The sequence below is a fragment of the Bactrocera tryoni genome, chromosome 3, assembly GCF_016617805.1.
Source record: "Bactrocera tryoni isolate S06 chromosome 3, CSIRO_BtryS06_freeze2, whole genome shotgun sequence".
Taxonomy (NCBI): domain Eukaryota; kingdom Metazoa; phylum Arthropoda; class Insecta; order Diptera; family Tephritidae; genus Bactrocera; species Bactrocera tryoni.
Genome location: NC_052501.1, coordinates 64050647 through 64068382, shown reverse-complemented (window position 1 = coordinate 64068382; position 17736 = coordinate 64050647). Strand labels below are relative to the sequence as shown.

The following is a 17736-nucleotide window of genomic DNA, read 5'->3' as shown; positions in this document are numbered from 1 at the left end:
TTATTACAAAGTTTAGTTGCACAGAAAGTTTAGCGGCAGTAAATTTTTGGCTCACCTGTCTTATAACCAAGACCTTGCCTCTTCTGATTACCAATTATCCGGTGGATGCACAATGTCCTCTTTGGAATATGGTTCATATTAGAATCTTCAATCAGTATTGCCCGTCAAGGCTTTTGGGATGGAATGCATAGAAAAACAGACTGATGGGAAAATGTCATAACTTCAGATGGTCAATACCTTGAATAATACGATTGTTCATATTTTTCAAATATTCAAATTTTGAAGAAAAATCACGAAGCACGATTATACTTATAGGCAAAATAGTTCTCTTAATAACTGACATTTTGTTCTCTTGGTAATAGTTTTATATTGAGAAAATTTTAATTTTCAATCTAGACAAATGCCATATTAAATTCCCCTCTGGGATCTGCAGGACTTTTAGGTATTTTGGATTCGTATATACTCGTATTGCAGTTTCGATATCGCTGCATTAAGCTATGCGAAACCTTGGAAGAAATAAGCTGGAGTCTAAATTCTATAAATGTTAAATTGTATGTGGAAGAGTGTTAGATCACTGTGATGTATGTACATACATCTAACATAACCTGACTAATTTCAATATTTTTTTTTTCATTTGCATTATATACATATGTATGTATATTTATATCGTAGTTATATGTGTATCTATCCAGCATTCGTACATTTAAAAAAAGAAAGAAAAAATATTTCCCTCTCAATGAAAACTTTCGTAAAACGCTGCAACACGTGCTCTCGTAGAAAAATGCATCAGCTGCACAGACAAATTAGCACAATTCCGCATTTGTGCACTTGGAGCTATTTTCTTCCCCGTTCTCCATAGTTTTTGCATTGAAACAAGCGTGTAAACACACATACAAGGTATACTCGTAGCTTGTGCGAGCGCCACAAAATTGTACTTGTAAATATGTTAATTGATGTGTTTCCATCTATATGATAGTGCTAAGCAATGCTAGAAATAATTGTCTGCTTGCTAGTCCATTTTTATGTCTATATACATATGTGTGTGTGTGTAGTTACGATGGGGCAGCACGTTTTAAATTGGTAATGGGGCACGTTTTACATTTGCAATTATAAACAACAGAATACTACTTGTTGGTTTTGTTTGTGTGGAGAAATCAAAATCCAAACAATTGTGAGCTGGTGTGCTTTTCGCTTTTCCACTTTCCATTTAAAATGTAAATTTATTCTACTCTACTAATCAAGCGTTACGTTAAGTAATCTTTTAGGGTAATCTATATTTTTTAATTACTGTATTAATTAGAATATATTAACGTGCAGCACAAATTGAGACAATTAATTATGCAATTCAGCGAATTACGCCAAGCAATTCGCTTCTATGATACTTTCATATTTAACAATTATCGACTTTCGATATTGTTTGCTCTTCTCACCACAATATTGAAAAATACTTGTATATTCGTTAGTTTGATTTGATTTTGGGAATTTGCAAGCACTTTTAAATTATTAAAAATTTAGCATAAAAACAAAAATTATGGTTATTGTGCGTGCGGGCCGGGCAGTGAAGTGAAGTGCACGCATTTCTGGTGAACTTAAGTCAGAGTAGTAAGCAATTAAAATGAACTCATAAGCGCCAAACTTATGCGCGAGCATTCGACTTAGCAGAATATTGCGAATAAAGTTAAAATACAAAGCAAACTGAACAGGGTGCCCTTCGAAACTGGCTTTGATATTTACTTAGCTGAAAATGCCCACAGGCTTACTAGCAAAATTAGAAATAACGCTTGAAAAACGCTCAACACAGATACTACCAAAAAACGTAGTTAATTAATTTTGCTGGAAAATAAGTTGGTTTGCTCATGAAGAGAAAGTTTTGAGGAATATCAAGTATATCAAAAAATCAATGGAAACTTAAAAAACTTATAAAACTGAAGAAAAAATATTTTTACCGTTAAATCGCATGCCAAGTAAAATTAATTTGGTCGTGTGTGGTAGGAGTAACTAAAAATCGCTTAAAGTTTACATAATACATAAGTTATTAAAAACAAGAATGACGTTAACTTTGGTTGCACCGCAGCTAGAAACCTTTCATAAACAAAAAAAAATCCATAAAACAGCTTGATTCCGGTCGGTTTGTTCGTATGACAGCTATATGCGATAGTGATCCGATCGAAAAATTTGTTTGGAGATTATAGCGCTGCTTTCAAATTTTGTGAATATATGAACCCCGTATGTGATCTACATATATGCTATGCTGGTCCGATCTAAAATTTTTTTCGGATATTGTAGTAATATCTTGGCCACTAATTTGTGCCAAATTTCGTGAATATGTATGTCTTGACAAATAAAATTGTTTTCCAAACAAGAACTTCATTTTGATCGTTCACTTTCTATGACAGCTTTATGCTATAGTGATCCGATATCATGGTTAAAGTCAAACAATTCTACTAGAAGCATTCTACGCAACCTCCAGCGTAAATGTTAAAAATCCAATAGCTTCTAGCTTTATGTATGTACATACATACATAAGTAGTGTGGCCAACGGCCTGATATATTTATGGGATAAGAAAAGCGAATAGTAAATGGTGTTCACATTGCTTGCAATGAGCCGAAAGTAATCTAAAGAAATAATTTCGAAGCGTGACTAAAATTTTTTAGCAAATTTTTTTTTGTTGTATTCCTGTTTTATACATTTATTACGGTTTCCACTCGCAACAACTGATGGTTAACGGCATTAAAAAAGGCCATTAACCAAACGACCTATCGGCCAATGCCCACTAGCAGACCAATACATATTCCACGTCATGCCATGCCACACCATTACAAAGAGTGGACAATGAATAAAATCGAAAGAGCGAACAGCCAAAGTGTAGATATTTGGTGTGCAATTAAATGGCCATGGCATAGCAAATCGGATTACGGATGCCAACACAAAGCAACGGTTTGCTTGAAGTTGGGCTGTAAGCGCGCTGGTGAAACTGTCCATTGAAGCGAGTATGCTGTTCACTTGTTGATGCTTGGCGGTTTGTACAAATATAAAAATAAAAAAAGATAAATTGTGTTAAGCCGTGGATATAGCGGCATGAAATGCTTTTAAGATTAATCTTGCGATTATGTGAGTGTGATCAATCATTTTCGACAAGAGCCACCTTTGGACAATTTTATAATTTCTGTATTAATGTTTGCATTTTTTTATTTGAAAGTCACTACTTACAAAATGCTTTACAAATCTGTGGGAATAAAAACTAAAGCTCATATTAAAACAGCCTTGCAGAAGTTTCTACAAAACCGAACAAAAAAATGTATTAATATAAATAAAATATGTATAAAAGATCGATGTAGCAACAAATGTTTTCGTTGCTATGCATTTTCATTACGAAAATGTGATAAAGAACAGGTTACTTCTGGTCAAGTAGTAGTAGCTACAGCAACAAAATTATTGACGTAGAAATCGTAGCAACAGCTGGTTAAGCCGGCTGCTTGGCGCACGAACTTTCCAAAAAGCTACACCAACGGTAGAGTCAGAGCCAGAATCAGCTAAAATCACAAAACCAGATGCCCAAAGCAAATAGTTAAAAAATAAAAATAAAACACACACCGCACAGACCGATATATAAAACAGAGGTTGAAAGGTTGCTTCGGTAGATGAAGCGAATGAAGAGCGAAAAACCAGCAATGGCGAGAAACCTGAGCAACAGCCGAACAGTCGTACGTCCGCAAAGCAGAAGTGAATGTTTTGGCTACCGGCAAGACAGGCTGCTTGTCGCTCCGACTCACCAACCAAGTGCCAGCGCCGCTGTGTTGCTTCTCGTAGAGTTACAGCTGCTGCTCTAACTCGTTCACTGCAAACGCAAGAGACACGCGCCCGCTCAAGGTCGTACGTTTCTTGTGAAAGCAAACTGTATTTGGCTTGCTGGCTGGTTAGTTTGTTGGTTGCCTAGCTTGGTTTTCTTGCCACCAATCGTTGGACAGCTGACGGCGGAAGTGCGGCGTGCGGATCGAATTAATAACTGACTATTCGCACTATACACGTTTGCTTGTATGTGCGTTTCTACGTATGTATGATGCAAACAGGTCTATGGTTATAGTAATGTATAGTATAGCATACAATGTGTTAAACCGGAACAGGCGAAACTGTTAAAAATGTTGTACAGAAGTGGTTTTCAAGACTCCTGCTCTGATTTCATTATAATAACTTTCTTTTTTATTGCTTTTATTTAATTTTTTTTACTGCTGTTAAGAGTTGAATGTAGAGTAATAGTGTTCAAGAAAGCCATACAGACACGTGTTGCCAATTAGAAGTGAAATGACAAAAGCACCATAATTCGATTGTTGGTAAAATAGAAATAGAATATCCAGAAAGAAGTTGTTTGAATATGAATTTGATTAAAATTACGAATTTAGGTCACAGACACGTATTTCATATGGTATGTATGTAGAAATGTGAATAATCGTATTCACTTACTGTCTTCTCTTGATAATCATTTTTGAATTTTAGCGGTAACACATATCTAAAAGGCAATGCTGGGCCACACAATCAACATAAAACAGAAAATTCAAATTTTCTTTAGTAATTTTGATTGCATAGTCATAGAGGGAGTATAACAGATTACTATCATTAATATTTAGCTGAACAAAAATAAGAGGAAAGTTAACTTCGTGACAAGTGAACTCATCCTAATACCGATTGAGCGAAATCGATAATTATTAGCGTTCGATAACTTTTATTTACTTCAAAGCTGCATTTGTATTTCAAGAACATAAATATTTCTTCGTCGGTTATAGTGTTTAAAATTTAAATCGCTTTTCAATTGAATTGTTTAATTAATAATACTGCCATCCACATATGTGTATAAAAATAAAATGCATTTCAGTTATAGTATTTTATTTCTCACCAAATTCTATAAATATTTCACCAATTAACTAAATACTTAAGAATTTCCGCTATTGCTGGTACAGGTTATGTTTATGGGAGCATGTTTTAAATTGCTAAACGAATTAAAATTCTCGAATCCATTTATGTTGATTAACAAAAATAAAAACGGAAAATATTTTTGCTTTCGAGCAAAGGTATGTGAATTTTAAAAGATGCACTAATAACAAGCAACATAGCAAGCAACCAACTTTTCATACCATCAATGTCTCTGTCGCTTCAAAATGCGCTGAAGCGTGCCTCTTACATGGTACATGTTTTCCACTATCAACAACAAAATGACTTGAAGTTGTTGTGTACGTGAATGCGGCGACGTCTTTGTTGTCAACAATATCGCTTGGACACTGATTGCTTTTGCTATTGTTCGCATTGCCAAATGCGGCGGGCGGCAGGCGAAGGGTGCAGAGTGACGTGCAAGCAAGCAACATTGGTTGAAAACAAAGTCGAAGGAAATCATTGGCCAACAATCTAAAAGCGCCGGCGACTCGCTAATGAATTGTTGTTGAAAGGGGTATGTACGGGGGTGTGAGATGTCAAAATAAAACAAAAATAAAATCGTATCGCAGGCAGCTATCTCCGCTGCCTGGTGTGATTTGCACGCACTCACGCATCTGGTTATTTTGAAGACATTTCCAAGTGTATGCCCGCCTGGCGTTACATTCCGATGCATTGAATTTATATACGCACACATACACAATACGTATGCATTGTGTTTATATGTATGCTTATGCACATAATTGTGCCTACGTTAATGGCCCCGAACCGGACCAGTTTACGAGCGCGACGCAAAGTGCACACACACACACCCAGCCGTGAAATGTGAATGTGCGCAAGCAACGTTGACGATGACGTTGGAAGTTGGCAGTCAGCGCGGACGCTGACTCTGACGGTAACCTGTGCGAACCAACACATTCGCTGATTTAATGCTGTAAGATAGCTGTTTTTAATTTGATTTTTTTTTTCGTTACTTTAACAATATTGCTGCTTTTTGAGTGTTGCGACCAAAACAAAAGTGCAATAATTTTTCGGCCTTGAGATGACTTGGCTTTTAATAACTAACCAAAGCGCTGACGAATGAACAAATGGAAAATTTAAAGCAATAAACATGCATACATACATATGTATATACTATATGTGTATTTTCAGCAGCTGACAGCAAGACAGCTTGATGCAAAGATTAATGAATAGTTGGTGTAAAAGCTTGATACTTTGATTGCTCTGTCTGAAAACCAGGCTTTTGTTGTATTTTTTGCTGTCTGAGGACGCTTGTCTGCCATAATGTATGTGTACATACATACATACGTGCGGTTTTCATAGTATTTTTTTCTATAAATAGAAAAATTAAACTTTGTATTAACAGTTATTTAGGTACAACTGAAACGCGTTTTTGGGCTGTGAAAAAATAAAAACTGTACAATTCCTCTTTATAAGAATTATCGTGTGGGTTTTTGTGATTTTTCTTTATAACAGTAAATTTCTTAGAACGTTAATTCATTAAAGTTTCAAGTACAAAATCGGTCCCATGAGTATAATAAATACATATGTATTTCCTATATGTAAAATATTTTGCCTTGAAACTTAAGTGTGAATAATTCAATATGAAACAGTTATCCACAATTACAGTTAGTGAGGCTATCCTTCGAACAAAAACAACAGTTAATCTTTTAAGCTGCAATTAAGAAGTCGAAAATATAAATCACTCGAGTTTTAATGCATTGTATGAATGTCTTATAATTGCTTTATGATGTGTTATTTAAATTTATTATGACCTGAAAGGATTATGTTAAGTTTCCTAAGAAGTTAGTTAACACACAGAAGAAAACCGAGATGCTTCAAAGTATATACATACATATGTACATATATATACAGTATCCGACAAAACTATGTATACCCCATGAAAGTTGAAAAGAAAATTATCATATCTTTTGAAAAGTGAAGTTTATTTTTTTGCATGGTTTTTGTTTTTGCTTATGAGTATACTACATACAAAAAATTAAATTAATTTTCTGCATTTTAGTGCTAGTGACTGCAAAATACGCGGTAATCTGAAAAAGAGAAATTCTTAGGAACGACAAAAGTATGTATACCCGAATAAATTTTGAGGTTACCTTCACACTAGAGCTTCAATATTTAGTGTTGCCACCCTTAGCATTAATTACTGCCAATAGACGTCGAGGCATGCTGTCAACCAAGTTTTGAAGGAGTGACTGGGGTATATTTTCCCAGGAGTCTTTCAATTTATTAAAAATCTCGCCTTTATTTGAACGGCAAGAAGATCGGTCAAGCTTGTCATCCAAATATTGCCATAAGTGCTCAATGGGGTTTAAGTCGGGGCTTTGATGGCAGGAGTTCTATCGATTTTTGTTCGAAGTATTCTTTTGCAACCCGACTTGTTTGCTTGGGGTCGTTGTCCTGCTGGTATATGAAGTTATCCTGTATGCCCATTTTTTGCGTAGCTGGCTCCAAATTGGTACTTAACATTTGAACATAAGACTCTCCCGTCATTTTACCTTCGATCATTACATTACATGGTGAGATTTGAGAGACCGTCCTTTTTTTTTATTTTTAAATTCAAATTTGCTTTCATCACTCCAAATTACCTTTTTCCAAAAATTTGGTGGCAGTTTGTAATACTTTTTTGCAAACTCCAATCTTGCCTTTAAATTTTTCTTGCTGATGAACGGTTTTTTAATCTTGTAGTGGCTGATACAGTCGGATCTTTTTTCACTTCCCTCACTATTTTTGTCTCTTCGCGCACTGTAGTTACTCTAGGGCGGCCTGATCTTGGAGCACTCTCTAGCCCACCATTTTTTTGGTAATTTTTGATCACTTTTTGGATTGTGGCCTTGCTTTTGGAATATTTGTTTGCAATTTTTCCGTATCCCATTCCATCTAAATGATCATGAACAATCAATTTTCGCAGGTCAACGCTTATTTCTGCAGATCTTGGCATTTCACTAAATAAAATCTTTATATTATTTACCCTAAACACTTTTTATCGAGTATAAAATGATGAAATTTTACCTTTGTCGAGTTTTTTTCTAAATATTTGCAAAAACTATTTACGCAAAGAAGCACTACGCACAAATATTGCCACGGTATACATAATTTTGTCGCCTGCAAAGTTCAACTGATCATCAACAAGTGCACATTCTGCAAGCAAAATAAAAGCTAACGGTAAATATCATACCGTTATTATTTGTCAACTTACAGTGTGCACTTACCGTATGTACAAATTTTGAATTGTTGAACTTTTGAAAAAAATATTCAAAGAACAATAGAAAATGTGCTGGGGTATACATAGTTTTGTCGGATACTGTATGTATGCATAAATGATCAGTTGTGACGAGTTGTGTCGATTTAGCCATTCCCGTCTGCTTGTCTCTATATGCGTGAACTAGTCCCTTAATTTTTGAGTTATCAATCACAAAATTTTCACACAAATTTTTCTCTCCAAAAAACTGCTCTCTTCTCGGAGCCACCGATATCGGACTACTATAACATATGGCTGCTATACAAAATGAACGATCAAAATACAGTATTTGTGTGGAAACTTTTTTTATTTGTATAGGGTATTGTAGCGACGGTCCAGCCGAACTTTACTTACGTTTTTTCTTGTTGTATATGTATGAATGTCTTATAATTAATTTATGACGTTTTATTTAACTTTGTTATTATTTGTTATAGTGTCATTAATTCCATTACATCTGTAATATGTATTTGCAATATTTTATCAGTTGATTGAGGAATTTACACATTTTCAATAGTGTACATATGTATGTATGTACATATGTACATATATATGTATATGTATATATATCTATATGTTCACAGTTTCCACATATTTCGTACTGACTTTATATCATACGGAAATTTATATAAAAAAAAATATTATTATTGCACTTTTTGCAATTTTTAGAACAAAGTATACGGGCACTCTAAGGTACAACTGTATATGAGTCATTTCCGTGCAACAGTCATTTGCTTCAAGAAAATTTTTCAAATATTTACGGCGGTTATTCGGTTGTTAATTGTAAACATTTTTTTTCTTGACATTAAGAACTCGTATAAGTAATTTTTTTCAATTAAAATCATTCATATTCCTAAGTATATACATACATATAGTACATATGCACATACATACATATCATATGTAATTTCGCAAAAAAGAACAGCACACAGAAATAAAATGAATATAAATGTAATTGTGGTAATAAATAGGTGCACATACATACATATACATTCATTTTATTTCTGTGTGCTGTTCTTTTTTGCGAAATTTCGATGTGGTTTTATTGTTATTGCAATATTGCATTACACTTCCATTACAAAAGTCTTTTTATACATTTATGTAAGTGTTTGTTGGTGGTTTTTTGCGGTGATTTTTCCATTCACTATTTTTTATTACTGCTTGCTATGCTATGGTTATTTTCGGTTAGCCGTATGCTTGTAATATTTGAGGTGTGTTTTTACGGTGCTGTATTTGGGTGTTGCATAATTTATGCCACACCAGGAAACCTGTCGTCGCGGCGAAAATGCACTCAGATTTTGTTCGTCTAAATTACCATTATACATTTATTGCGGCAATAAGTAGTTTTGCTTGTTTCTTAGTTGGTTTTATATATATACATATGTATATACAACTACATATGCACTTATGTATGTATGTATGTAGAGATGTATGTATGTATGAGTTGTTGAAAAAATGTTGATTTGTAATATAAATTTACATGGAAAAAACCGATGAGACAATTAACTTGATTCTATAGAAGTAAATACTTTTTATGGTTTTTTATTTCAAAATAATTTAAAGTTAATACACCGTAATTGAACGGAACAATTTCATTAAGTTAATTATGCTTAAAAACATTTAAATTGCATCTCTTGCACATATTTCAATCTTTTATAAACTTATTTTTAAATAAATTATATTTTTTTCTATCTTTTTCCAGTAAGCTCCGGTGTGCCTCATACAGTTTATAAGGGAAACCATAGAAAATACACAAAAGAATGTTTATTGATTTACGATCGAAAAACCGGTGGTATTACGTTCGAGAAGTTAAATCATAATATTCAAGTAAAAAAGACGAGGTAAGTTCGAACAGCAACACAATCGTTTACAATGCTAAAAATCACTATCACATAGGATTATTGAAAATTTATTTATTTTTATAATATTCAGTTTTATTAGAATCTGTTTTCTTATTATTAAAATGGTGTTGGAGTAAACAAACAAATAATTACTATTTTTATTTTCTTTAATTTTGTAATAAAATGGTATAAATTATTATAATTTATTTAATTTTGTAGTAAAATTTAAAAAACTAATACTATTTTTCTTTTCTCTAATTTTGTGGTAAATTTATAAAAACATATTTTTTGTTTAAGTTTTATCAATAAGACATTACACTAGAATTGAATAAATTCGTGTTAAAGCGTTAAAAAATTTGTAATTAAAAAATTTTTTTTTGAGTTATTGAAAAAAGGAAATTAGGACAATTTATGCATTTTAATTCAGTTAATAAACAGAAACAAAACATGCCCATAAATATTATTGCGAGTATTTTTTATTAGTGTGCAGGTTGCAAATTTTTTAATTCATAATTTTTTTATTAAATATTGGATTTGAAAATTTTGTTTTACTCTCAAAATCAAGAGAGTCTTTTTGCGGGCTCTGCTTCTAAAGGTTATAACCCGTAGTACAGAAAATAAAAGTTCTCAAAATTTTTTTATAATTTTTATTTTTAATTATATTTTGTGATTAAACTTTTTATTTTTTTTCAAGTCGTAAACAAATTTTTAATAGGGTTTTTAATTTGGGTTTAATTTTTTTCGATCCCGTATTTGAGATTTTTTTTTTTTGCTTTTCAATCCGGTATTTTAGATTAAAAAATATTTTAAAAAATTAATTTCAGTTTTAGAATTCCAAAAAAAAAAATTAATTCAATTATTTTTAATAGTATTTAAAAAAAATTATATTTACTATTAATTTTATCTTTTATAAGTTATAAAATGTAATTATTATATTTGCCAATAATCTTATCTTTTATAAGTTATAAAAATAAAAAAAATTCAAATGCATTTGAGATTTACTTTTTGTGTACTTTTCAATGCGGTATTTCGGATTAAAAAATATTTAAAAAAATTATTAAGATTTTGGAATTACAGAATAAAAGACAAATTTAATTAAACTGTTTTTTAATATATTTTTTAGAAAAGATTATATTTACTTTTAATCTTATTTTCTAGAAGATATAAAAGTAAACAAGAAAAAAAGACAATACAAAATGTTAAATATATGTCTTATTTTTTTTTTATTTTACAGAAATTTTTGATTATTTTTTTATATTACTTTTTTATTTATATTTTTTATTAAAAATGCAGAAAGTGTTTTTAATCGCACCATAGAACTCTTTTTTAAAACAATTTTCATATTAATTTTTTAACATTGAAAATTAAAATGTTTTTAATGATTCTATTCCAATTTTTATTTTAAGTTTACTTATTTTATTTATTAAAACTGTCCGCTTGATGGAATATGCAGATATCCATACTGATTTCGCGTTGACCCTAGTAAATTATGGATATCGAGTTAATATAATAAGTTTATTTTTGTGTTTATTCAAATATCTCCGATATTATTGATATCTTTTATTTAATTCTAAAAACCAAAGATCGCTCGATTTATTCGGATTTCTTCTAAATGAATTATGATCATAGATAAGCTCTATTAGGTTAAAATTTTAAATGTGTAAAAATTATTTATTTATAGTATTTTTATACCGATTATTTAAATATATACTCAAATCAGTTTTTAATTTTTACTAAAAAAAAATCTTCTTTAACTTTTTTCCAGGAGTGAGATGACAAACAAACCAAGTGCGATAGCTGCTAGCGCGAATGTAGCACCGCAGCAAAAACTAGAGAATAGTACGATGCGCATCACATCGAAGACGAAAGTGTCGACAGGGAGTCGTCGTAATAATATAAGTAGGTTCAACCAATTAAAATCCTATACAAATACCCAGTTATATTTACAACTACTATGTGCTCTTCATTATTTTGACAAAATTTCTAACATTGCGTCTTCATATCTTGCAGTTGATTTTAAGCCAAGAAACTCGCCATCCGCATCAGCGTCCCCGTCTGCACCGCCATCCATACACAAAAGTCCACAATCAGCGCCGGCGTAAGTATTACATAATATCCGCCTATAATTGTTGTGTAATTTAATTGATTAATTTATTATTTATATATTTTTTTTTATTGCTACAGCTGGAACGCGAATAATACGCAAGCCACGCTGCCCAGCATTCCAATGATCTTCGATGACGACGATGATGGCATGTTTGGACTGACCGCCGCCGCCGCCGGCAATAGTCAAACGCATGGTGGCAGTGGCAGTGATGCGGCAAATATGTCTTCATCGTCCTCCGCGTCGAGTCATAATAATTCAGCGCACGATTATCACATGCAAATGCAGCAGCATCAGCAGCAACAGCAACCGGCGCCGAACAAACAGTCTAAGCAATCGCATCGCAACAATCAGAAACGGCAAAACAATTTGAACGCAGCGACGGCGACGTCGGCCACGAATGCGACGGCAATAGCACAGAGTCATGGCAAACAGACGAAGCACAACCGCATGGAGCAACGAAGTATGTTTAGTGCTTTTTATAAAATTATAATTAAGTTATTGTTTCCCTTAACTTTCCCGAATATTGAATTATTTTTATTTTTTATTTTTTTTGTTCTTTTTAATTTTTTTATAATTTTTCTTTCTAAATTTTTATTTTAATTTTTCAAATTCTATTTTTGTTTTAGCTTCCTCGCCACAAACTTTTGCACAGCAGCAGCAGCAGCAGCAGCAGCAAAGGCAGCAACAGCACAATCTCTACCAACAGCCACAACAGCAATCCAACAACAATCGCATGTACCCGACAAACTCATCGTCCTCAATGCAAATGTCTAACGGTGTCACTGGTGGCTATCACAATAGCAACAATATGTCCATGGGCAATCAAATGTTGCAACATCATCAGACACAACAACAACACCACAATATGCCAGGCATGTCATCGCCGCATGACAGCGACGCAGCCATGGCTAGTGCGGCGGCGCAGCTCGAACAGGTGAGTTGTTGATTTTCACCAATACACGCAATACATTTACATACATCCATATGGAATGATTAATAACTGTAACATTCTTTCTTACAGCAAATACGCGGTCTTAGCTCATCCAGTTCGAGTTCCAGCTCGGATTCGAGCGGCAGTGATTGTGCCAGCGACTCCGACGACAGCAGTGATGAAGAGGATCAACAACAACAACAACAGACGCAACATCAAATGCATCAATTGCCCAATTTGATGTCAGCGCTGCCACCAATGTCTACAGCTGCGCCACAATACAATCGCAATACGCCTTCGTCTGGCTATGCGTCTAATAATAGCCACACCAACAATAATGGTGCATTTACAAGTGATTTGCTGCAAAACGATCTGCAATTATCATCGAACTCTTCCGATGAAGATGATTAGTAGAATATATTTATATAGAATTACACACGCGCTACATTAAAAAAAGTATATGAAAGAATATAGGAACAACTAAAACATACGATTACATGCACATAGGAATATTTGTTTGCTATATATACAATTTTTTTTTAATTCTTGAATATAATGTGCGTATGTATTTTAAGCGTATTGCTTTAGCTATGGATTATACTTTAGGCAACTAATTTTGTTTAGGAGTTTCTTTTTTAAATTAATAAGAAAATTATATATATTTATAAATTGAATTTCAAGATTGCATAACGCTTGCAAAACTGAGCATACATACTCTTTTTTTTTAATGTATATGAAATTAAAATGCTGAATTTATTTGCAAATGTAATATAAATAACAACAAAACGCAGTGCGAACGAAGCTAGGGTGGAAGGGAGTGCGGAAGTTAATTTAATACTAGTAAAATTTAAAAGCAAACCTTAGCCAGGCAACACTGCACACTAAATGCATGTATGTAATAGGTCTAGAAATCTATAAAGCGCAAATAAGTTCCAAGTGAGGCATAGCAAGTTGAAGGCGAACTTTTATAGAAAGCAGTGCTTTAAGTGGAAATCATTAAAAATTGCAAATAAAATAGTGTAGTTGCAAATAACAACAACAACATAGTAGAATAACGTAAAAATGCCAATTTGTACATAAAACTGAATAATATTTTCGGTCACTTAATTTTATACAAAATAAGTTCAGTTCCACAAATGATGATGTTGTGTGTGCCACGTGAATCATTCAAATAGTGAAGTTTATGCGTATAAGTCCAAAATAGAAAAAGTAGCAGAAAACTTACAGCAAATATGCAATCAGCAACGGTGCAGGATTAAGAGATTTATAAAAACATAAACAAAACGAAAACTAATTTGCCTAATTTAGTAACATATAAGCAAACATAGATACACAAAAAACATTTACAATGAAATGCTATACATACATAAATCATAAATCAAATGAAATATGAAGAAAAACGAATGAGAGAGAGGGATTTTGCAAAATTACGCAATTTATTTATTTATTAGTGTTTTTGCTTATTGGCGCTCTTAATTGTTGTTGCAACATTATTTTCATATGGCAGTTGTGTATCAGCTGCTGAGCACGATTGTTTGCTATACAAATGTGGCAGAATGTTAAAAGGGTCAAAGTTGAATTAGGTGCGGTTAGGTATTTTGCTTTTTACCGGAAATCTGCGCATAGTTGTTTTAACTATATTTGATAGTAAATTGAAACTACGGATAAATTAAGGTGGAAGCTAAAACTCAAAGGATAATTGAAATTTCCCTTTCTAAACTAAGTCGACTTAAACCAGTTTGACATATTGCAACAGTTACGCATATTATAAAGTATTTTCGAATTTTAAATAACAAAGAAAATTTAGTTTTTTACAATTTTTTAATTTTTAGCCTAAAGCAATAGTTTACTAAGTGCTGTGTTGCTTACATTTATATAATTTTCAGACTTATTTCTCTAACTAGACAATTTCGGCAAGTTTTCTTAAATGAAATATTGAATTTTCAAAATTTAATTATAGTATAAATCTACAAGTTGTACAAAAACTTGTTTGTATATATTATTTTTTTGTAGTTATTTGCGAAATTGACGTTTGTTTTATTTATTTATTCAATTAAATTATGTTTTATAAATATACTCACTAGAATAAATTTGAAAATTTATTAATTAAAAATATTTTTCGAGAAAATATTGTAAGAGTGAGAGGCATTATGGCCACGCCACAGCGGATTTATTAATAAATTTCTGTTAAAATTGCAAAAACTAATTTTGAATATTGTGGGCTTTATATATATAATTTTTAATTCAGACTAAATTCGAGAATTTAAAAAACATATGTAAATAAAACTTCATTTTTTCTTTTGTAATTAGCAAAAAACTAAATAGCGAAGCAATAGTCTTTCTTAATATACTCTTAACGCGGGCTATTCTAAATACATATATACACTTTTTAATTTGCAATTATCGCCTTGTTATGCTTGCTCACTCAGCTGCCCCAGCAAATTGCGATCCACAGCAAAATACATGCATTAACACACACATTCATATATGTATATAAATAAATGTCTAAAAAGTTGCCATTTCAACTGAAGAGAGGTTGTAAAATTAAAAACAAAATATAAATTAAAGAACAGCGCTGTTACATTTAAACACAACAAAAACGCTACAAAAAATGAATTGTAATAATATTTATATAATTTGATGCTGCTTAATGCAATCATGTGGAAGAAACTTGCAAAAAAAAACAAAGATTAAATAGATACATACATACATGCACTCTTCTATTAAAAAAGACTGTGGTATATTTTACTCCTGCTTTGATTCCTTAGCACATTTAACCTCTAAATTTGAAACTGAATTCTCCATTCTCAAATCCTGCTTATGACGTCATTTGCCAGTCAACCTATGTTAGCAAATAATGTACTTCTTCCCCCCTTAAAATAAATTCTCAGCTCGACTTGTTATAATTTTACTATGTTAAATTTCATAAAAAAAATTTACTAACTTAATATTAGCGATAAGTATATAAATTTATGTGCATTGCTTATAATTGCTTTTAATCATTATTATTTTGTAATTTGTTACAATAAACGCATAAAGACATTATTTGTTTTGTTACATAATTTTTTATATAGCGCAAAAATATAATATTAATGAATTTATATAAAAATGAAAATGAATGATTATCAAATTTATTGCAATTGATCAATTGTTATTATTGCCGATAATATTTTTATGTCTGCCACGCTACAGTCCTTAGTTTAATTATTATTATTATTGAATTGATTATTAATTTAAATATGAAAAATACTATTACAAAAAAAATTAATAAATATGCGAAGTGTATATAAATGTTAATTTTTACATTTATATATTTACTGCAATATATATGAGCATAAAGAGAGTTTTATTTCAATTTTTGATTATCAATATTTTTTATGGATTTACTTAAAATTAGTTTTTTTTCGTTTAATATACTTCCGTGAGACTTTATATCGCATACATCAGACAATATCTGAGTTTTGTTTTTTTATATAACGGTGCATATTTGTGCTAAGAATAAAGATAATAAAATTTCCCTAGACCCCATATACCAACAAGCCTTATGTAGCTGAAGATACTTCCATGACTATAATCCTTGCCAGTTGCAAGAGTATGAAATATTAGGTTATACCCGAACTTAGCTCTTCCTTACTTCTAAAATAATCTTAGTTATTCCCAATAAAAATGAAATATATGCATATATCCCAATAAAAAATATATTTTTATAAAATACATTTTAAATAAATGTGTATTTTATATTTTTTTGTTTAGAACTAATATATATTTTTGTTTCAAGTAACAAATTGATTTGATATCATTTTTTTTTTGTTTTTTTTTTTAAGTTTATAACATATTGTGTTTGCGTATTTATTTTACTTGTTATTTATGACGCAAAATATATATTTTTTTATTTTTAAATATTTTATTTTATTTGTTATTCCTGTCGCAAAATATTAGTAAATTTTGATTTTTAAATCGTTTTTTTACTACTTTTCTAATTTTTTAAAATATATTATTTATAATTGTATAATTTAAGATTAGGTTTGAATTTCGGCTTAAAGTTTTATCTACTGATTTCATTCTGCAACTTTGCATAAAAATATAATAAGTTTTTACTATTGACATTTATGTATTTCAGCAAAATTTTCTAGCTAACTTTATTTTTTGTTTTTTTTTCTTTGTAAATTTTAGTATATGTATTTGGAATTTAATTTTATTAATTTTTTCTTTAAGTTTCATAGCTAACTACATATATGAAAAAAATTATACGCCAGTCGAAAGTTAATTTAAAAAAAATTCATTAAATGCTAAGTCAACAATCTCAGCCTATTTAACAAAAGTATTCCAAAATTAAAATTTTTATAGCTTGAAGAAATAACTTTAAAACACTATGCCCTAATATTTTACTGTCAAAAGTTGATAGAAACAAATTATACAAAGAGTTAAGAAAGTTTGGTTACTTTTTTAAATGGACAAAAATTTGTTATATTTTTAACAAGTAAACATTTTGTTTATCAATGCAAATTTGGTTGTTCCAACTTTTTTGAAATTAGTATGTGGTAATTGATGTTTATTAATGATTAAAAATTTTGTGTTTTTATTAAAAATAATGCTTTTCCATAAAACTGTAATAATATTCCTATTTTTTAATTTCATTTAAAATATATATTAACGTGTGCTCTTCCGATCTTAATA

General features: G+C 31.1%; 1 protein-coding gene across 1 annotated transcript in view; it reads left to right on the top strand.

The window, feature by feature from the left end:
• The window catches only part of LOC120773023 (ell-associated factor Eaf-like), a 34101-nt gene extending 19148 nt beyond the window's left edge, over window positions 1-14953 (top strand). The window contains exons 3-8 of the mRNA XM_040101952.1: window positions 9883-10021; window positions 11787-11920; window positions 12032-12119; window positions 12206-12588; window positions 12755-13062; window positions 13150-14953. Coding sequence (XP_039957886.1) covers window positions 9883-10021; window positions 11787-11920; window positions 12032-12119; window positions 12206-12588; window positions 12755-13062; window positions 13150-13470 — 1373 coding nt within the window. The 3' untranslated portion in view covers window positions 13471-14953. The remainder of the gene's footprint in view (window positions 1-9882; window positions 10022-11786; window positions 11921-12031; window positions 12120-12205; window positions 12589-12754; window positions 13063-13149) is intronic.
• Window positions 14954-17736: the final 2783 nt, after the last annotated feature.